This window comes from Lactuca sativa, chromosome 5, assembly GCF_002870075.4.
Source record: "Lactuca sativa cultivar Salinas chromosome 5, Lsat_Salinas_v11, whole genome shotgun sequence".
Classification (NCBI taxonomy): domain Eukaryota; kingdom Viridiplantae; phylum Streptophyta; class Magnoliopsida; order Asterales; family Asteraceae; genus Lactuca; species Lactuca sativa.
This window is the reverse complement of record NC_056627.2, coordinates 294,111,526-294,133,785: the sequence shown is the minus strand read 5'-3', so window position 1 is coordinate 294,133,785 and position 22,260 is coordinate 294,111,526. Positions and strand designations below refer to the sequence as shown.

General features: G+C 36.4%; 2 protein-coding genes across 3 annotated transcripts; both read right to left on the bottom strand.

Annotated features, from left to right (window-relative positions):
• Window positions 1-467: 467 nt before the first annotated feature.
• On the bottom strand, window positions 468-4,703 carry LOC128134250 (F-box protein CPR1-like). Its single transcript, XM_052771774.1, has 5 exons — window positions 4,571-4,703; window positions 3,298-3,344; window positions 2,380-2,495; window positions 2,054-2,147; window positions 468-1,931 (listed from the first exon to the last, which is right to left on the bottom strand). The coding sequence occupies exons 1-5, from the start codon at window positions 4,593-4,595 to the stop codon at window positions 687-689; spliced, it is 1,527 nt and encodes a 508-aa protein (XP_052627734.1). The 5' UTR covers window positions 4,596-4,703; the 3' UTR covers window positions 468-686.
• A 10,626-nt stretch (window positions 4,704-15,329) lies between these two features.
• Window positions 15,330-18,953, bottom strand: LOC111910400 (F-box/kelch-repeat protein At3g06240). 2 transcript variants are annotated; one of them, XM_023906248.3, is made up of 5 exons: window positions 18,740-18,953; window positions 18,115-18,161; window positions 17,241-17,326; window positions 16,922-17,015; window positions 15,330-16,740 (listed from the first exon to the last, which is right to left on the bottom strand). In XM_023906248.3, exons 1-5 carry the CDS (start codon window positions 18,798-18,800, stop codon window positions 15,517-15,519), a joined length of 1,512 nt encoding a protein of 503 aa, XP_023762016.2. In that variant the 5' UTR covers window positions 18,801-18,953; the 3' UTR covers window positions 15,330-15,516. The 2 variants fall into 2 exon arrangements, with proteins under 2 accessions (XP_023762016.2, XP_023762017.2); XM_023906249.3 differs by having other exon boundaries at window positions 15,330-16,725; window positions 18,740-18,952.
• Between the last annotated feature and the right edge of the window lie 3,307 nt (window positions 18,954-22,260).

Here is a 22,260-nt window from a genome sequence, read left to right as displayed (position 1 = left end):
TTCTGCACTGCAATTCAGAGATTCCAACCAAACAGCATTTAAAAATTCGAATCTTAAAAATACAGACCCTCTTAGAAATTCAAACCTCTTAATATTCAAATCTTAAAAATTCAGATCCTGCCAAACATCCCTCACTCCTCAGTATGCTTTGATATATATTTAAAATAAAGCATAGAAACCAACATATGAATTTTGAGTTGATTTCTTGAATCAACATAACATAAAACTGTTTCAAATATGTTGCAATGTCATAGTCTACATCAGCAACGCATCTGGCAATGTCACTCACAACACAACAGGTAACAAAGATGAAAGATAACTTTTTAAACCTATTAAAAAATTGCTGACAATCAAACACTACCTCGAAAAATAGAGTTGACAAACCTTCAGCCTTTTCACAAGATACAGTAATTATCATAACCAAAATCAATAGCTACACATCAGTCTCATTATAAAAACACAAGTAATTTCTTAGTAGAAGACTCCTTGTATAAGAAGCAATAAGACTACACATATGTTGAATTTGAACCAGCATATACAAATGTTAAACAAAGCAGAACTTGTTTGCATCAAGAAAATCAAATGGAAACATAAGGGCACCAGAGAAAGTAAGTGTAATGTACTAAAAATTGATACTTGACATAAACCTAATTCAGAAACATGGATAGTATCATACCTGACATCTCTCAATTCCAATTTTGTCCTCCACCATCCACTATCTCACACTTAACAGGGGCTACCCAAACAAGACTATCAACATACTCCACGATTTTACCTGCTTCATATTCTGGAAATGAAAAATCATTCTTCAAAATTTGAGCCTCTTCTGTAACTGGATCATACAAAACAAGACGATAATACTGATCTTGAATAAGAAACTTGTTGGCTGATGTGAATCCAAATGGATACGTATCACCAATAAACTGTGAAAAAACATGGTGTTTGACCCATGATTCAGCCACCCCATACTCCTTCATAACCCACACCACACATCCAACATCCTCATCCTCATCCCGTGACATCACACAAAGCTTTCCCCCCAAAACTCCTAAAGCATCCAATCGGCCACATTTAAAAGCTACTATAGAATCTGGAAAAGGTATCTCATGGAATGTCTCTGAACCCAAATCAAACACCAATATCATTTTTGAAACCTTCTCCTCACCAAAATGACCAAGCCAATGAAGATGTCCATCATGTCCATCCACACAAACGACTTCATTCTCGTCAATCCATGTGATGTGTGATGGAACCCTTTCAGTAATGAACTTCCAGGAACCCTTTTTCATGCTATAAATCTCAACATCCATCCACCATATAACGCTGGATCCGTCAGCAAAGGCTGTAAGCTTCACAACTTTGTAATCATCGGTTTTTGGGTCAAACCCAAACCGGAAAAAGATTTTGATTGAATCATATTCATCAGAGGGCATAGAATATGGCGGAAGATCTAACAAAGTGGAGAGAGAAGGGTTCCAAATCTGAATGGCTGTATCACTGTAAGAAGAGCATATTAAGCCATCGACAGAATCAATAACTTGGATGCTTGTATGTGGAGATTCGGGGTTAGGTGGAAGTTTGATGAAACTAATGAGTTGGGGATTGGGGTTGACCGTGAGTTTGAACCCATAATAATGGTCATCAGAGAAGTGAAAGAGAGTTTTATCTTTGTTAAAGATGGAATGATGGAGTTGGGTTTTTACAAAGGAGGATTTAGATAATAGGGAATTCCAAGATTTAGAGACCGATCTCATTTGAGCAAGCTGTTTGGCAAGTAAGCGAATGAATATATTTACCAAAAGCTCGTTTGGGAGGTTCTCAATAGTTGTTGGTTGTTGTGGTGAAGCCATCATTGTTGCATTTTTGTTAATAAACTTTGAATCTTGTCTCAATGCTTTGTTGGCATCAGCAAGCTCAGTAGGTGAAGCAATCTGTTTCTCAAAAAGCTCAAGAACATAACCACATATATATTGCACTTAAAAATGTAATCATGGATTGATGATCAAAAGGAACAACAAAACCACCAAAAGAGGTGCATGAAAATACCACTCACTCTTGGAATTGCAATAGCCGCAAGGAAGTTATCAGAAGGTGACTCCTCAATGGTTCTTGAATGCAACAATGCTATCAAGTACAGGGTTTCAGACCTGTAGCAGCAGCATATATATAACAAATAAGTAGTGACAAAATAATATATTCCAAATAATGAAGCTCTTTGAACTTGTCAAATACTATTTTACCTAAAAATCAAGTTTTGAGGTAAAATTAACACACGCCTCAAGTTCAAGCAAGCAGTATGAAGTAAAGATTAAAAACAAAAAGCCACCACCTAGAGAGTAAATAATAAAAGTGTACAACTGTATAAAAAGAAAGACAGACCTTGTAAAGGTCATCTGTTTTAACATTTGTTCAAGCTCCGACTTCCCAATGATTAAAGAAATCCTAGCAAAATTACTGCCTTGATAAGTGCTAAGTTCTGATACTCCACTTGAGTTCTGCAGTCAAGAAATCATTGAGACAAGTACACATTATTATTGATCTAGTAAAGAAAAGAAATACTACAAACAACAATTTGAAAAGGTCCTTCCATCTACTTATAACAGTTAACAGAAAATATTTTTTTAAATAAGTTGTTGCCATCAACATAACAGGTTCTTAGCCACATATTAAATTAGATGAATTTAAGAGATAAATGTGAAGAGAGTGGATGTGTGAACTCCACCATTACTCATCATTTTATGTCCAATATCAATGATATAATGGATTGTTTGTTAGTGACTTCAGGCAAAGGGCAACCGAGTTCAAGCGTTCAACTCATAAGAGGTTGTTGAATTCCACCATTATTTATCCCTCAATGAGAAATTACATTGATAAAAACACTTGCAACTCCCAAGATATAATAAATTATATTTGTTCATGAGTTGAAATAAAGGGCATCCTAGTTCAAGTCATAAGAGGATGCTGCTCAGTGTTAGAAGCAATATATAGCATTAAGGATTACACCAACAAAACAAGTCATGAAGAAATATCATAAAACCCTAAAAAAAACAAGTATTATTATTTTTCCCTTTTAAATAAAACTAGCATAATTCGAGAAAGAAGTTGATGTAAATATCAAATGTGAAAACCAAAGGAAGTTTGGAAACTAACGAAAAAGCAAAAATTAGAAATGCTATTACCATAATTATTGACATCATTATACCACATTCTAATATGTGAAGCACACAAATCAAATGATTCAACACACACAGAGGAAGCACACACCCTGAGCACCTATGTTAGAAATCAACAACTTACATTTTGCCCTGCCTCCTGAGAAACATTCTGGGGTCCTTCATCAATCTCTGGTTACAAAAGAGCTTTTGTAAGAAACATGTACATCATAAGCTGAGATTCAAATGAAGTAATACAAAGGCTATTTATCATAAATATCTTAAGTTCCAGACAGACAAATACAAACATTTATAACAAGATTGACACATTGCCAATATCACTTATTACAAGAAAAAAATGATTTAAAGATGCAGATATACGAAAGACAATTGGATGCTTAGATTCATAACCTAGTATGATGGATGACACCACATGACAACTATGATTATGTTTCAAACAGTTTATTTCTTTTGATAATTACTCGCAACTTTTCTAGTTTTTGGCAATAAACTCATAAAAGCATCATGTGGTAAAATAAAATCCTTCCTACAGCCAAAGAAAAAACCTTATCAATTGAAAAAAAAATGCAGCAATCATTCATCAAAACAAAGAAAAATCTAATACAAAGCAACACCAATTATTATACCCTAGGAATGGATAGCCATAAGAACCAGTCTCAACCAAGTCAGTCATGCACAACTCTATGTCGAGTAGAAAACAACTTAGATGCTGCCTAAACTTCTTTTAAACGCCTCCAAACCATTTCCTAAGGTCTTAATAATACTTTAACACCTTAACATCCTCTCAAAACCATCAAAACACGTTAATTACACCTTGATCCATGAATCTAGTGTGATGGTTTAATGTTTTAAACTCTCAAAAACCTGATTATGATCAATAAACATTAGTCGAACCTCAAAATGAGTTTTAATCATCAATCTCTCTTTATATCATCAACATTAGTGATTTCAGTGTACAAGTTGAGTGACATTTATGACAATTTCCAGAGTTTGTAAACTATTTGAATTAAGAAATCATGTCGCAAATTCCATACAACCTCCATTAAAGCTATCAAGCACAATGACAACTTCAAGTAGATCATAAGGTGTCAAAATCTAATCATGATGGATTATCTAAATGAAATTAAGTTAGAAAACTTTAAACAAAGTTTATTCCATCATTAATTTCATGAAATTAATCTCCATTTAGAATCCTCCATAACTAGGGTTCCAAAGCTTCAAAACGCATTCAAACTCCAATTCAAGAAAAACAAAGGTGATTTAAATATAGATCGAAAGATAGATGGTGAAAATGTAACTAGAAACTTACTTAGAACGCTCTAATCACTAACATTTCGGATTTGAAGAGGATCTGAAAACCTTAAGTCGAAAACAGAGAAGAAATAGTGAAATCGTACCTTCCAACCTTAATGAAGAGTTCATAGCTTCAAGTCCGCACGTAATCTTCAATCTCCTCCTAGCTCCAAAATCGCCATTCTCTTCTCCCGTGGTTTCTCTAAAAAAAGATTTCGGTTCAAATGGAGAGAATGCTTTCTTCTAACTTTTATAAGCTTGGGCGAAATAAACCCCTCAAGTCTTGTTTGTTTTATTTTGACACCCCACTAAGTCAACTAAAGATCAAGGTTAATTTCGTTAGCTTGACATTTTTAGTCCTTCACAGCATGTTACTAGATTTTGAGTTTTTAACTAATAAATATAATATATTATTATCATTTTCATTTTATTTAATTATTTTATTAAATTATATATTATATGGTTAATAGCTATTTTTATATAAAAAATATTTTAATTTATCACTAAAATGAGAACATGTATGTGATTATTTATTTAAAATCCTTATTAGTTTATTGTAGTTTAGTATCGCTAATAATCATTTTTACTTTTTGATGGAACAAAACGAAAAACATTTATTGTCTTAAACAAATTGTTTTTTATAATTTGGTTCATTCTAACTTATTTGAAGCTATTTATCATATATAAAAACAATTTACTTGAACCTTAATAGGAAAATATGTATCAGAGCAATATAATTTATTTTCTTCATTGTAGAAGTGCAAACAACTCCTTTTCTCAATTAATAACTTATTAAGTAATAGAGTGGGGCAGAAGACAAAGAGAATTTGATCGTTGTTGTGAGCGGAATGATGGATGTAGGATTTCACAAAGGAGGAATAAGAATATGAGATAAAAGGGCATTCCAACATTTGGAGACGGATCTCATTTATTCAAGTTATAGGCCAATAAGCAGATGAATATGTTTAATAAAAGTTAGTCTGGGAGGTTCTCCAGGGTCGTTGGGTCTTGTCTCGATGCTTGGCCAGTGTTAATGGTTCTACGTTTGAATGCCTTCTCCAGCTTAATACATGAAGCAATCTCTTGTTCAAGAACCTGAAAAGATTATAGTAAGATAATGCACTTAAAAATCAACATGGATGGATTGTTGAGTAACAAGTAACATGTGACAATTGTGAGATTCCCGTCATCGACCGTCATTAGAGATTAGCATCGACAAATGATAATAATAGAGCTTTTCATATAATATGGTCAAAAATGAGTGGCCAAAAAGTTACACCACTTTTAATAATGGTCAATGTACTTGGAAAATACACAAGAAAATGGTCCTAAGGATATAAACTTTATGAAAATCTGACTCCGATTGGAGGAGTTGTGATTTTATAAAAAGTAAAAATCAATCGTGTTAATAACGTCATTAACGTCAAAATGGTATAAAGAAATCGGTTGAGTTTTGGCTAACGTCACTAAAAGGAAAATCGTAGTACTCCGAGAGATAAGGACTTTAAAAGGAAAAATATCAAAAACGAAGTTCATATGAAGAATATACAATTTTTAGAAAAATATAAAATACGATAAAATACGGGTTAAAAATAAAAGTTCAAATTTGACAATGCAATCTTAAGGAAAGTTGTAGTACTAGTAGAGAGCGACACAAATATATAAAGAGGGTAAGAAACAAGATTCATATAAGGAAGATATGAATTTTTATAAAATATTTAGAGGTGCGCGTCATGCTCGACGTGCACGTCTGACACCCAGATTCATCGAGATTGGAGAGACATGGACCATCAGAAGTGTGACATGTGGTAAACCTCATAGGGAGCCACGAGTCGAGTGCACGACGTACATGAAGTGCGCCGCGCACACAAGCACTATAAATAAAGATGCTCATTTTTTGATTTCTTCACACGGAAAACTCTTTCTCTCTATCTCTCAAGCTATTTCGAAAGTCCTCCCAATGGTGCGAAGCTTCGGGTGCAATAGCATGGATGCTTCAAATTACGTTACGTGAGTTCACGACTCCATTTTACTATTTTAAAAGTTTTATCGCGGGGGGGGGGGGGGGGGGGGGGGGGGGGGGGGGATACATGCTTATCAAACTACTTTATAAAATATATTTATATCTATAAATATTAATTGTTATATAAAGCATGAAACCTTAGGATAATGTAGTTATAGATAATATACCTAGTGGTAAGCTGTGATATTATGCCTAAGAGTTATGATGTCCGATAATCTAGGAAAATGTAACACCCGTTGTCATGTATTTTTCATTCCAGTCCTTTATGTTTTAATATTGTTGCAAATGAGGTCCTTACACTGGACGTGAAAGGATATACGTCGGGCGTAAGTTAGCAGACTTGTGGCGGGTCAAAAGTAGAGTACGTTAGGCATACATCTGAGTACGTCGGGCGTACTCATGCATTCCCTAAAACCTAATATTTTGGGTTGTGACCCCTATTTAAACATCATAATCCTTCTTAGACATTCTCATTACCAACCTCCATCCCTCGAAACCCTAGCCCTTGTGAGTGAGATTTGAAGCTTGAGATTGATCCTTGAGTGTTCTTGCTTTTAAATGAAGGTCATTCAAGAAGTGGTGTTGCATTCATGCCTTTGGATCCAAAATCTACATCTCTTTATACCTTTTAAGGTAAAAAGTTCAAACCTTGGAGCTTATTTTGATAGATCTTGTTTAGACTTGGATTTGAGTTCATTTTGTCCTAAAACCTTGATCTTTGTGAGTATGGAATACTCTAAATCATATGAGTTGTCATTGAAGACGTTTTAGGGTGCTTAGAGTCATAAAAATGTTAGCTTGGTCCTTTCCTTTCTTCCATGCATGAGTTATGGAGATTTTGATGAAAGTGAAATGTTAGGATTTTGGGATTAAGCTCTCTTTAGCAATGAAAAGGCAAAAAAGTCAGAGACTTTATGGATTAGGACGTTTTTTTAGGTTCAAATCTGAAGTTGGAGTAAGTGACTTAATGATTAAGACCTTAAAAATGAAATTGTTGGATTAGCCACGTACGCCAAGCGTACTCCTGGCTACGCCCAGTGTAGCCAGTTGCGAGCCCGTTCCTTCCCAACCAAGTACTCTAAGCCCAGCATAGAGTTGTGTACGCCGCGTATACGGCCATGGGTTGACCTTCTTCAACTTTTGGGATAATTGTGTCTTTAAGGGAACTAGACAACTAGTGAGGGTTTTAGTCTTGGAAGGGAAAAAATGGTCTTTTGACCTAAATATGGATTAGACTTAGCTTTGGATTAGTGGAGTATGGAAAATTACCTTAATTATTAATTAGGGTTAATTGGTATAATTATTAGGCGGAGTCTAGTTCTGGCAGTTCATGTGTGAGTTCTATCAGTCATTTATGCAAGGTGAGTCTCCTTACTATTCCTACCTGTCTTATAGAATAAAACTATATATGTGATGACCAACTGGGTCTATATGTTATTACTGTGATATGTATTACTACATGTATTGAGACTTCGGGTAGTCTCCAAGGTTGCTAATAACCCACAAGACATGTTGTTTTTCCACTGAGACTTCGGGAAGTCCCTAGGGTTCTTGATAACCCATAACTATTTATTTTATGTTGTGTTGTATGTGGTATTTTGGAGAACTCAATAAGCTTTGTGCTTACAGTTGTTGATTAAATGTGTTTTAGGTACTTCTAAGGATCGCGAGAAAATGAAGGCTTGATTGTACACATTCTCCTGCAGTTTATGATTCTGAATATTTTGGGACACTCTGATGTTTTGATGATGATTTGCTTCTCAGGTGGTGCCAAGCGGCATGAAGCCATGGAAATTAGGGCCACGCCTGGTACAAGGTCAATCCTGAACTCGACCTGCCTCTCAGGAGGCACACCAGGTAACTCCTCTAGGAATACATCAGCAAACTCCTTGACTACTAGAACCTCTGAGACTAAAATTTGATCCCTAACTCGAGTGTCGACCACATAAGCCAAATAACCTGCACACACGTCCTGAATATACTGATGATCCCTGGCTGTTGAACAAAACCTTGAACCAACCCTGGTGCCCTCTCCATAAATAACCAATTCTCCCCCACTTGGGGTTCGAACTACCACTCGTTGACCCTCACAATCAATCATGGCACCAAACCTGCTCAGCCAGTCCATACCCACTATCATGCATACATCCCCATGGGAATAGGGATCAGATCAATCGGATAAGGCACCGTGAACATCTCTAGCACACATCCCTGAAATATCGCAGATGCAGAAACCTCATGCTCGTTAGCGATAGAAACCCGCAACGAACACTCTAACTCCCTATTAGGTATATCAAACTCCTTATTAAATGAGTGAGATACAAAAGACCGACTCGCACCCAAGTCAAACAACACAAGAGCAGGCAAAGAATTCACTAGGAACGTACCTATCAGGGGCATATATTATGTTTTATGTTATGCTTATATATATATATATATATATATATATATATATATATATATATATATATAAGCATAACATAAAACATAATCCACAAGATAATAAACAGAAACATACCAGTAATGACATCTGGCGCCACCATGGCCTCCTCTGTAGTGAGCTGGAAGGCACGACCTTGAGCCCTCGGGGGCTCCGCCCTACCTTGGCGTCCATCTGTAATTCTCGGGGTAGCAGTAGTTGGCGCCTGCACAGGCCTGGCAGTAAGCAAAGGACTGTTGGCCTTAATATGGCCAACCTGATCACAGTAGTAACAAATCTTGACACTCATGGGAGGGGGATCTACTGATAACAATCCCTAGCAATGTGACCTTCCTTGCCACATTTGTGGCACCAAGATCGACACACACCATCATAAACCTTGTCGGACTTCCCATAAGTGTGTCCCCTCTAACTCCCAGTCCTCGAATCAGCATCCTTAAACCGCTTCGTTGTAGGCTGAGACTACATTGTTGCATGTATTTGTTCCTTCGTCTGGAGCTCTGTCTCAATCTCACGCCGCCTGGCAGCCTCCTGCAACTCCAGTAATGAACCATAGCGTTGGGTGGACACAAACTGCCAAAAGCATGATCAAGTACGGGTTCATCTGAGCTTGTTCAGAAGCAACAAACTCAAGGCAAAACATGACTTTATACGTAAACATCTTGGTGATCTCCATCAACGACTTCGTCCCCTTCCTCAAATCCAAGTACTCCTGGGCCAACCTCTCCCGATCCACCAACTGAACATATCTGGAACAGAACATCTCGTAGAACTGCTCCCAAGTCACAACAGTCCTCTGCTCAGCAGAATATCAACTAGTAACAAGCCTCCGCCAATCCTTCACTTTGGACCGCAGCAGGTTCATAGCGCACTTGACCTTCGGGTCAGCTGGGCAAGAACAAGTGAAAAAGCACCCCCTCAATTTCAGATAGCCACCTCATGGCTATAATCGGATTCTGAACTCCATCAAACTCACGGGGCTTCATATTATCGAAGTCCAGGTACTGAAAGGCCCTCCCATCACCAACCTCCACAGCGGCGACAGTTGCGGTGGCTGCAGCAGCAGTCTCAGCAAGGGCAAAGTATTTGTCATCAAAGAACTCCATCATCATTGCGGCCTTGATAGACCCAAACAACTCTAATATATGCCCTCGGAAAATGGCTACAACCTCCTCATGGATAATCTCCCTAATACGGTCCTCAATCACTATTGGCCTATCCTGACCATCCGCTCCCGATCCTGACCCGGATCCCGCCTCAAATCGTATTGTCATCATCATACTGAAAATAAACCAAGAAGACATCATATTAAACATTTATCATACCAGGGAACCAACTCCCAACAAAGCCCTAGGGGTTGTGACTTCCCTGTTATGCGTACGGGTCCTATGCTTTCAGTAGTACAGGACCATACTACTTTCCACACCTACCCATATTTGTCTCAAGGGTCATCACAAAAACCCTAAAAATACACACTAAAAGATGCATACACTCAATCCTCACTCTCTAGAGGAAGGCTAAACATCGCGAGACTGGTCAGCTGACCCCACACAACTCATCCATGAAACTTCCACCAACCCTGCAGCACTCATATATGCTAATCATACATAACACTGGACCCTATAGACAGTTGAATATCTAATCCTACCCTAAGCCCTTCATCAAACAAGAACAGGAAATAAGTCCAAACCAAACATTCTCAGGCTATAGATTCTTATGTATGTATAATTATGATGCATACACTAAGTAACTACAATAATGATGTCAATTTCATATAAGGGAGAACCTTAGGCTATCAGGCATCATATAATCAAGAAATTTATCATGCAGTTCCTGTAGATCCCTAGCCTATCACTAGCATGTTGTTCTAACATACCGCAAGATCAAATAATAGTGTGGTAATTTGGGTTCTACTTACTGGCTCCGACTGATTGTGCACATCGCATCCTCTTCAATTATTTTGAAACAAGTTGAAAATTATTTAAAAAATACATATTTTTCCTTAGTTTGAGACTAGATTCACACGATTTTTTCTCCAATTCACTCAAATAAATGTTCTGATACCAACTTGTAACACTATAGAAAATCACAACAATTTTAAACTTTTCAAACCAACCAACAATTATAAAAATGTTTACAAAACCATTGTTTCAAATACTTATATAATATTAGAATATCTCAAAATCATAATTGAGCCGAAATCAATTCTAAGTATTACATAACATCAAGTCCTACTAGGCTATAAGGCATCATACAAATCAGACAATTCTATCATATGATTCTTGAAGGTATCCTTAGCCCTAATCTAGTATGCAATTCTCATATCAAGCATACTACTCATAATACATGGGTATGGATAATTTGGGAACCGCTTACTTGAGCTCGACTCATCATACGCATCACACCCCCCTCTTAATAATAAAAATCTTTTTTAAAAGCTTAACTCCATTTTAATTAAGAAAGCTACCATTTCCTCAGTTTGAGTTCAGACACACCCGAAAGTATGCATGAATCCCTTAAACCAAGGCTCTGATACCAACTTGTAACGGCCCAAAAACCATAGTAAAAATTTTCTTTTTAAAACTTATCAAATCATTCATTAAATCATTCAGAATCAACATCAAGTCATAACATCCAAAACATCAAAGTACAAATGTATCAAATGCGGAAATCGTGAGGGGAGGATGATGTGCCATCACATCGGGCCCTTCCCTTTGGAACTAGATATACCTGAAACCATAAGCATAAACTGTAAGCATAAAGCTGAGTGAGTTCTCCCAAGTACCACATACCAAACATGAAAGAAGATAAATGATATGGGCCAAATCATAGTCATGTAATCATTTCCTGCCATGGGCCAAACCATGGTCTTTTGGTTCAGTGTTGAGGGCAAAATCCTGGTCTTGCATACAAATTTTAAGGTCAAATCCTGGTCTTTCATGTAACTATCAGGCGTCAGATTCTGGTCTTTCATGCAAATGTCAAGGGCCAGATCCTGTTCTTCCATATCATTATCACAAGGCATCTAACATTCTAGACAACAAACAATGGGTCGGCATTGGTGCTTTCGACCCATGGATCTAGTGAGGAAACTCACCTCAACTGCTGAAAAACCAGATAAATGCTCAGGCTGCTAGACTAGAAAAATCCCTTTGCTAACTAAACAAACAAAACCCCAATTAATAATTGGGACATAACCCAAAGCTGAAACCCTACATTACTTGCCTAATGTCCAAGGTAAAAAGGGTCAATTTTTCCTTTTCTTTTAAGCCCAATAAAATCCTAGGCCCAACCCTAAAGATCACCCAAAGTCTAAAATGGGCCAAAAATCAAAAATGACCCATCACCATGAAAATTCATGGTCCAAACCCAACAAACAAAGCCCAACGATTTAAGGCCCAAAATCATCAAAGCTAGATTAGGTCGTACGTCCAGCATACCAACTGGTATGCGCAGCGTACTCAAGTGATGCAGGAAGTAGATCGCGAGTGAGGCACAGTACGCCCGGCGTACTGGGAGTTACACCCACTGTATGCTCCCCTAAGACAAAACCCATAATAAGGTCTTAATGCCTTAAGACCCTACAACCAATTTTCAGATCTAAGCTTAATAAGACCCCTAAGGCCATAAAGTTGCAGACTTTATGCCTTTGCATGGCTACAAGAAGCCCAACACTAAAACCTAGCTTACTCAAACCTTTTCCTACACCATAACTCTTGCATGGGGACAAATCAAGATCCAAGCTTACATTTTCATGACTTAAAATGCCTTAAAACGTCTGAAATGACACCTTAACGGCTTTGGAGTACCTCCTGCCAACCAATCTCATGGTTTTGGGAGAAAAAGATGAAAATCAAGGCTTAACTAAGATCTAAAGAAACATAAGCCAAGTTTGGAGCTTTATACCTCCAAATGGTGCACAATGAAGAGAAGATGTTGGATCCAAAGTCTTGAGAGCAAAGTCTACTCCTTGAAAGTCCTTCTTCACAAACAAGGAAGCATACAACTCGCTCCAAAAGTTCAAAATGCTCAAAATGAACTAGGGTTTGCAAGGAGGGTCGATCTTGGGATGGAGGCTGATAAAGGGAAAGATCTTGGGACTATAATGGTGCTTCAATAGTGCACAAACCTTAAATATTAGGGTTTTGGTCTGAACCACGTACGCGGAGCGTACTGGCGCGGGTCTCAATACGCGCAGCGTACTAAAGCAGCACCCAAAAGTCACAGAATTTCCATTGGGGACCCTTCTTGCAAAAAATTCATAACTCAAAGGTCCAAAAGAAAATACCTGGAAAAATAGATGGTACATTTAAAAATTAGGTATATGTGCGTATTTATATGTAAAATGAGAATAGGTATTCTTTTTTACTCTTGACCGTTCACCAACGGTCAAAAATATAACCGTTCACTCAATTTAAATGTCGTTACAATTCGTTATGGGAGCAACATGAGGCAATAAAAATGATGATAACGGCCGAAAACGAAAAAAAAAAGGGGGGGGGGGGGGGGGGGGGGGGGGGGTGTTTGGGCGTGGTAACGCCGTTTTTGAAGGCCATGTCACAAAAAAGAATGTGTTGCCCACACTCAGTGATCTTAGAGCATATTTCTATAGAGTTAATGGCAAGCTAAATGGTCAATGTTATTAAATAATAATTTTCAAAAAAAAATCAAATTTGTTAACATTCATACATCAAACTTTTTTCTTTGGAATAACTTTTTTTTTTCAATTCTGTAAAGCTTATGACTTTACGGTTTCCTTTTACCTTTTTTATCATTTGAGAACTAAACATGTATATTCCTTCTATGCGTTAGTATCTCAAACTTTTGCTTTGAATGGACTTATTTTTGTTTCGTTTTTATAAACTTTATGATTTCCTTTTACCTTTGGGCGTTGATATTTCCACATAATTTTTTTATCTTTCCACTACCATTTATATTTATTGACACTTTTACCCTCTTGTAGTTATTTAAGAAAGAAAAAGCATTACCTTTTTTGTTTTAACTACGTCTATTCCTATCTCTCTCACACACTCTCACACACACATATCTCTTCTCCATAATTCAGTGTAAAAATAATTTCATCATTCTCTTGTCGTTCAAACAACAACTAGAAAGACTCTTAAATCAATCAACTCTCCCTTTCATGATTTACCTCTCCCTTCACGATTTGAATATGTTCTGTTTTTTTTCCTTTAACCCACAGAAAACCCAAATTAATTATTCTACAAACTCCATCTTTGATCAAACCACCATCACCATGGAGCATCGGCTCCATCTATAATTTTGATATTGATCGGAAAAAGCAAACAAGGTCAAAAGCGTCTTTAACTAAAATCTTCACATGAGGGAACCAAATAACAATATGAGAAGACTCTTTATTGATTAGAGCATCGGAAATCTGCAGAAAAGATTGTAAGGGAACAAACCAGAACAAGTATTTCCATCTCCCACTATCCACTTGATGTTGAATGATTTGAGGCTTGCAATTAGGACAAAGAAACAATCCACAACCATTATTATAGAGAAGACATGCTAACTCTTAAATAGCTCAAGAAAAATGAGCACTCCACCACTCAGCATTTGATTATTCCTACTCTTTGGTGAAACCATATGATTTAGTGAAACTTAAGAAATGATACTTAGAAATGGTTGGCTATAGATAAGTTGGGTTCTTAAAATGAAATTATAGATTTTGTTCGTTATGTGCGTGTGTGTATATGAGAGAGGCGGACGCATGTTTGGTAATAAAAAAAGACAGTTAAAATGAGACTATAAGGGTATAATTGTCACAAAATTTAGATATCAGTGGATGGATAAATAAATCATTGTGGAAGAATCACCACCCTTTACCTTTTTATCTTTGGAACATGTATACTTCTATTTTTTTTTTCTTTAGCTTACATGGAAATCAAATAAACTATTTAAATGCCTATTTGAAGTTGGTTTCAAATGGTTTAGTGCAACCCCCAAGGTAAAATCGCCTTTGATTAGTTAAGCTAGTAAACAAGACGTATTCCAGTAGAAAATAAATTCTTGAAAATGTATAACAATACACGGTTTGAATAAATGTAAAAAAAAAAAGTAACATAAGCTAGCAAACAAATCTAATTGGCTTTTGTGGTGTAAAACACAAATAGAGGACAATATCTTCTAGTTCTGGGTTTAGGGTTTACAAACACTCCTTATCCTACTCATAAACTATTTTGTCTCCAACAAAAGTTGAACCTCAACCAACGGTGAGGGGCACAATTTCACCAACACCAGCTACAAACCTTTTGGTAGATGCCCTACGCAACTCTAGACTTCATATGGAACATCCACTGAAATGAATTGTTGGGGGATGAATCAAAAATATGCTTTGATATACATTTAAAACAAACCATACAAACCAACATATGGATTTTGAGCAGATTTCTTGAATCAACATTAACATAAAACTGTTTCAAGTATGTTGCAATGTCATAATCCAGGTCAGCAATAAATCTGTCAAGTGTCAATGTCACTCCCTAGTCACTACACAATAGGTAACAAAAATGAAAGTTGAGTTTTAAACCTATTAAAAAATGCTGACAAAATTATGAACAACCTCAAGCATCCACCATCTCACGCTTGGCAGGTGCTACCCAAACAAGACTATCGATGTACTCCACGATTTTACCTGCTAAATATTCTGGAAATGAAAAATCATTCTTCAAAATTTGAGCCTCTTCTGTAACTGGATCATACAAAACAAGACGATAATACTGATCTTGAATAAGAAACTTGTTGGCTGATGTGAATCCAAATGGATACGTATCACCAATAAACTGCGAAAAAACATGGCGTTTCACCCATCCATACTCCTCCATCACCCACACCTCACTTGGATCATCCATAGCCCATGACATCACACAAAGCTTCCCCCCCAAAACTCCTAATGCAGTCGAGCGCCCATATTCAGTAGCTACTGTAGAATCTGGAAGAGGTATCTCACGGAATGTCTCTGAACCCAAATCAAACGACAATATCGTTTTTAAATTCATCTCCTCAGTAATATAACCAAGCCAATGAAGATGCCCATCATGTCCATCCGCACAAACGACTTCATTCTCATCAATCCATGTGATGTGTGATGGAACCCTTTCGATAATCAACTTCCAGGAACCCTTTCTCATGCTATAAATCTCAACATCCATCCACCATATAACGCTGGATCCATTAGCATAGGCTGTAAGCTTCACAACTTTGTAATCATCAGTTTTTGGTTCAAACCCAAACCGGAAAAAGATTCTGATTGAATCAATAGCACTGCAGGGCATGAAATATGGTGGAAGGGTTAAGATGGCAGAGAGAGAAGGGTTCCAAATCTGAATGATGGAATCACTGTAGGAAGAACATATCAAGCCATTGACAGAATCAATAACTCTGATGCTTGTATGTGGAGATTCGGGGTTAGGTGGAAGTTTGATGAAACTAATGAGTTGGGGATTGGGGTTAACCGAGAGTTTGAAGCCATAATAATGGTCATCAGAGAAGTGAAAGAGAGTTTTATCTTTGTTAAAGATGGAATGATGGAGTTGGGTTTTTACAAAGGAGGATTTAGATAATAGGGAATTCCAAGATTTAGAGACCGATCTCATTTGAGCAAGCTGTTTGGCAAGTAAGCGAATGAATATATTTACCAAAAGCTCGTTTGGGAGGTTCTCAATAGTTGTTGGTTGTTGTGGTGAAGCCATCATTGTTGCATTTTTGTTAATAAACTTTGAATCTTGTATCAATGCTTTGTTGGCATTCGCAAGCTCAGTAGGTGAAGCAATCTGTTTCTCAAAAACCTCAAGAATATAACCACATATATATATATATATATATATATATATATATATATATATATATATATATATATATATATATATATATATATATATATATATTGCACTTAAAAATGTAATTATGGATTGATGCTCAAAAGGAACAACAAAACCACCAAAAGAGGTGCATGAAAATATCACTCACTCTTGAAATTTTACTAGCAGCAAGGAAATTATCAGAAGGTGACTCCTTGATGGTTCTTGAATGCAACAATGCTATCAAGTACAGGGTTTCAGACCTGTTACAGCAGTAAATATATAACACATCAGTAATGACAAAATAATTCCAAATAATGAAGCACTTTGAATATTGTCAAAAATACTATTTTACCTTTTGAGGTAAAATTAACACACCCCTCAAGTTCAAACATGCAGTATGAAGTACAGATATATTTTTTTTAAAAAAGTCACCACTTAGAGAGTAAATAGTAACAGTGTACAACTGTATTAAAAGAAAGACAGACCTAGTAAATGTCATATGTTTTAACATTTGTTCAAGCTCTGATATCCCAGCTTGATGAGTGCTAAGATCTGATACTCCACTTGAGTTCTGCAGTCAAGATATCATTGAGATAAGTACACATTATTATTGATCTAGTAAAGAAAAGAAATACTACAAACAACAATTTGAAAAAGTCCTTCCATCTACTTATAACAGTTAACAGAAAATATTTTTTTAAATAAGTTGTTGCCATCAACATAACAGGTTCTTAGCCACACATTAGATTGGATGAATTTAAGAGATACATGTGTGAACTCCACCATTATTCATCGTTTTATGTCCAATTTCAATGATATAATAGATTATTTGTTAGTGACTTCAAGCAAAGGGCAACAGAGTTCAAGTGTTCAACTCATAAGAGGTTGAACTCCACCATTATTATCCCTTTATGAGAAAGTCCATTAATAAAAACACTTGCAGCTCACAAGATATAATAAATTATATATGTTCATGAGTTCAAATAAAGGGGATCCTAGTTCAAGTCATAAGAGGACGCTGCTCAATGTTATAAGCAATATGTAGCATTTAGAAACAAACCAACAAAAAAGATCATGAAGTAATATCCTAAAAGGCTAAAACCCTAAAAAACCAGTATTATTATATGTCCCTTTTAAATAAAACTAGCATAATTCAAGATAGAAGTTGATTAAAATATCAAATGTGAAAACCAAAGGAAGTTTGGAAACTAACAATAAAGCAAAAAGTTAGAAATGCCATTACCATAATAATTGACATCATTATACCACATTCTAATATGTGAAGCAAATAAACCAAATGATTAAAAACACACAGGAAGCACACACCCTAATCACCTACGTTAGAAATCAACAACTTACATTTCGCCTTGCCTCCTGATAAACATTCTGGGGTTCTTCATAAATCTCTGGTCACATAAGAGCTTTTGTAAGGAACATGTACATCATAAGATAAAATTCAAATGAAGTAATACAGAGGTTATTTATTATAAATATCTTAAGTTCAAGACAGACAAATAGAAATATTTATAACAAGATTGACACATTGCCAATATCACTTATTACAAGAAAAAACGATTTAAAAGATGCAGATCTATGAAAGACTATTTGATGCTTAGATTCATAACATAGTATACAGAAAATGATATGTAGTCTAATGACAACTATGATTATGTTTCATACAATTTATTTATTTTAATAATTACTGGTAACTTTTATAGTTTTCGGCAATAAACTCATAATCAATTGAAAAGCGCGATGTGGTAACACGGACGCCTTCGTACAGACGTACAGTCAAAGAAAAAACCTAATCAATTGAAAACAAAATGCAGCGATCATCCATCAAAACAAAGGAAAATCTAATACAAAGCAACACTAATTATGATACCTATGATAGCCATAAGAAACAGTCTCTAAATACAGCCAGATAAACCCTAAACAGGTATAATTTAAAAAATTTATCAAAGTTACAGCAAAATAGTTGAACCTGGCCGCAAATGGCTGTTCCAAAACTCTTCTGGAGCTCCGCGGTCGCCCGCTGTCGCCATTGAGAAGCTGGAGCTTCCGAGAAGTGAAAAGATAGAAAGGGAATGGAGCGAGATTGAGAAACGGAAAGGTGGGGTCTGAATAGGGATTTTATCTGTGCGTGCTTATTATGCTTTCAAACTCAGATTGAGAAACGGAAAGGTGGGTCTGAATAGGGATTTTATCTGTGCATGCTTATTATGCCTTCGTAGTTGAAAATATTTTATCAAGTATGGTCCTCACAAATTCGATTAGGGTCTAATTTTTACAAATTTGACACGGTCAATCGTTATTGTTTCATTTTTTCCATGCTGTCTTTATCTTGATTAGCGCCTATGGTCATCTATTAGTAAGCCTTCTAATTTTCCACACAATCCGCTACACGATACGAAATAAATAGATTTTGATTGAGTTTCAACCCGTCAGCCTGTTTATTAAACATGTGAGTTTCTCAAAAATTATACGGGTTGACCCGCCAACCCGTTTAGAATTTTAATTAAAAAAATATATATGTTTTTTAAATGTATTAAGGATTATACACTATACAATTTATACTTTATATTAAGATAGAATACCTGATACCATTGATCATTTGACATTTAGCATTTGCACTAAATAATCTTAGTATCTCACAAACAAAATCGAATAAGCCCACTCTCGCTCTCCCCTCTGTGATGAACGACAAAACGAACTCACGAAGAACGATGACATGAATGATTGAATCATGATCGAACGACGTTGACACCTGAACATGAACGACGGACGCACAACGCAGTAGGCAATCGATTTGTTGCGATCCAACCCACGAACACGCGAACCCAAATCTAATCCACAAACCCGCCAACCTATATAAATAAGTGGGTTGACGGGTCATATATGAGTTTGTGTTCCAAATCCGCCAACATGTGGCCTATATAGTTAAATGGGTCGTGTTCGGGTTGGTATATTTTGACTCGCCAACCCGAATACAACATGATTGTCATACCTATTTATTAGATGTGAAGCCCCCTAGTATTTCTGTCTTTTTACTACCATATCTTCTTTCAAGTCGATACAAACAAAATAAAAGAGCTAAACTCATCTTCTCTATTATTGGCCAAATCGTCCTTTATTCCTTTTTTTACCTAACAATTATTTTAAAAAAATGATGATTTGTGTGTGTGGAAGTCAAACGATTCTTGTTACTTGTAACGACCCGAATTTTTCCACTTAGTCATTGAGGTTAGTTTCGTTAAATTTTCTTGTTAAGTTACTTTTGCCATTGTTAAAGTTAACTTTTAGGGGCTAAAGTGAAAGAAAAGGTTACTTGATCATGTATATGGGTCATATAGTCATTTTCTCACACTTTGAGGGCCTAAATTGAAAGTTAACAAGTATTTAAGCCACCTTAACCTTAAAATCCCGGATTAAACCCTACTTTTGAAGTGTGTTCTTGGATTGTTTTTCTTCCTTGGAGTGTGTGTGTGTGTGAAGCAAATGAAGCAGAAGTGAAGTTTTGGTGTTTGTGGTGGATCTTTGGTGGAGTTCTTGAAGTCCTTTTCTCCTTGTAATCTTGGTGAATTAATTTATGGACTTTCCAGAATGTATGAATATCGTCCTTTAGATTATCTTGTTGTTATTCAAACCACACATAGGAAGAAACCTTGGATGATGCCAAAAATCCATGGTTTAGGTGTGTTGGTTGGTCCCATTCATGTCCTAGTCGTTCTAGATACTTAGGTATGGTCTAGAGGGGTTAAGATCGTCCCAAAAGAGGCTTTGATTGAACCCAAACCGAGTAGGAGAAGGCAGTCAATCGATTTTTTTGTTTTGTAACTGCCAGCCCCCACGACGTGGACATCTAGTTGCCACGACATGGCGACGGGAGTTGATCGACCGGGATCGCAACTGATGCTCAAACCACAACGCGACACCCTCTTTGCCACAACATGGCTTCTGTCTAAACAGAACTAATTTCACTTTATGTTTCGTTTCTGATTAGTTCATTGTGCCATTCTTTTAGGGGTGTTATTTTGTTGGTTCAAAAGTGTCTTTCCTCAGTTCATAACCTTTCACAACTTAGACTAGACGTTAGTCAATTCATGTGGTTGTTTGGGTACGAGTAAGGAAAAAATTTCATGCTCTTGTACATAGGTCTAACTGATTTTGTGTGATGCTATAATCTGAATATATGAGATGCATGCAATCTGAAAATGTGAAGTATTTGCAAAAAAAAATGGCTTAAGAGACCTTTGGTATGCTAGAGTTCTTAAATTGATTATTTGATGCAAAAAGAGTGTTAGGTACATGCTAGTAGTGAGGTTTATTCATGTTGTTAAAATGTGATGATTTGCATGTTATATTTATGTTTTGTCATATTTGAATGAAATTAAAAAGTGCATGCTAAAAGTTGATTGTTAAAAGGTGTAACACTTTATGTAACATCCATAAAATTCATGAAAATTTTAAACTTTTAAACAATCCAAAAATCATCATTGTTTACAAATAGTTTTCTAAAACAAGTTCAATGTAACACCCATAAAAATCAAGCTAATTCAAACATCCAAAAGCCATTAGTTATTATAAAATGTTTTCAAAATAATTTAATATCAGAATATCCCAGAAACCCAAGTCATAAAAAGTGAGGAGTTGTACGACCACACATTTGCCTTGTCACAATCCCCTGATGTACCTGAAACAATAAATTGAAACTGTAAGCCCGAAAGCTTAGTGAGTTCCCCCAAAATACCCATACCCATAATAGTACACATATAATCATAAACAACATACTATGTGTCCAGTCACCCATCGGGTTGGAATACCCCAGGCCCTCAACCAACAAGTTGGAATGCCAACATACTATACACTTCACATAACACATATACAACTAACAGCATGTATTGGGTCAACTGCTTTACAGACTGGATTACCCCTGGGCCCACAGTGTAAGTCTGGATTGCCTTCTGGGCCCAAATCTAACATTTGGATTGCCATCGAGCCCACAGTACGAGTCTCCCTCAGCTCATGTCTGGAATGCTCCCGGGTTTGTTGGTTACCGCACGGAGCAATTTCACCTCAACCCATCCCACATGATATGTCGACATATAACATAACTAATGCACATACAGATAATCACATAATACTACAGGTAGTCCTACAGATCTACCTAACTGGCATAACAACTAGCATGCAAACAGTCAGACCAACTATTGGTTACTAAGCATAACCACATCCGATCTACCAGGTTATCGATCTAACATATCATCCTAACATATAACCATCCTATCTACCAGGATACTGAACTAACATATCACAATGGTAATAATCCCAATAACAAAAAAAAGGGTCGGCCTTGGTGCCTTATACCCTTGAGTATAGTGAGGATAACTCACTTGGCACTACTGAAGTCTCGCAGATACAACTCCAACTGCTGGTCGATAGATTCCCGAACTGTCAACATCAAACAATACCCAATCAATAATTGGGTTCCAAGCCCAATGTCCA

Bases quoted from the DNA above. Each gene is read 5' to 3' on its own strand.
- LOC128134250 (XM_052771774.1), bottom strand. From the start codon at position 4,595: ATGAACTCTTCATTAAGGTTGGAAG. The intron at 2,496-3,297 runs GTAAGTTGTTGA...TCTTGACTGCAG, and splicing joins CTCAGGAGGCAGGGCAAAAT to AACTCAAGTGGAGTATCAGA. The intron at 2,148-2,379 runs GTCTGTCTTTCT...CTGCTGCTACAG, and splicing joins AAACAGATGACCTTTACAAG to GTCTGAAACCCTGTACTTGA.
- LOC111910400 (XM_023906248.3), bottom strand. From the start codon at position 18,800: ATGGCGACAGCGGGCGACCGCGGAGCTCCAGAAGAGTTTTGGAACAGC. The intron at 17,016-17,240 runs GTCTGTCTTTCT...CTGCTGTAACAG, and splicing joins AAACATATGACATTTACTAG to GTCTGAAACCCTGTACTTGA. The intron at 16,741-16,921 runs GTGAGTGATATT...TATATTCTTGAG, and splicing joins CTGCTAGTAAAATTTCAAGA to GTTTTTGAGAAACAGATTGC.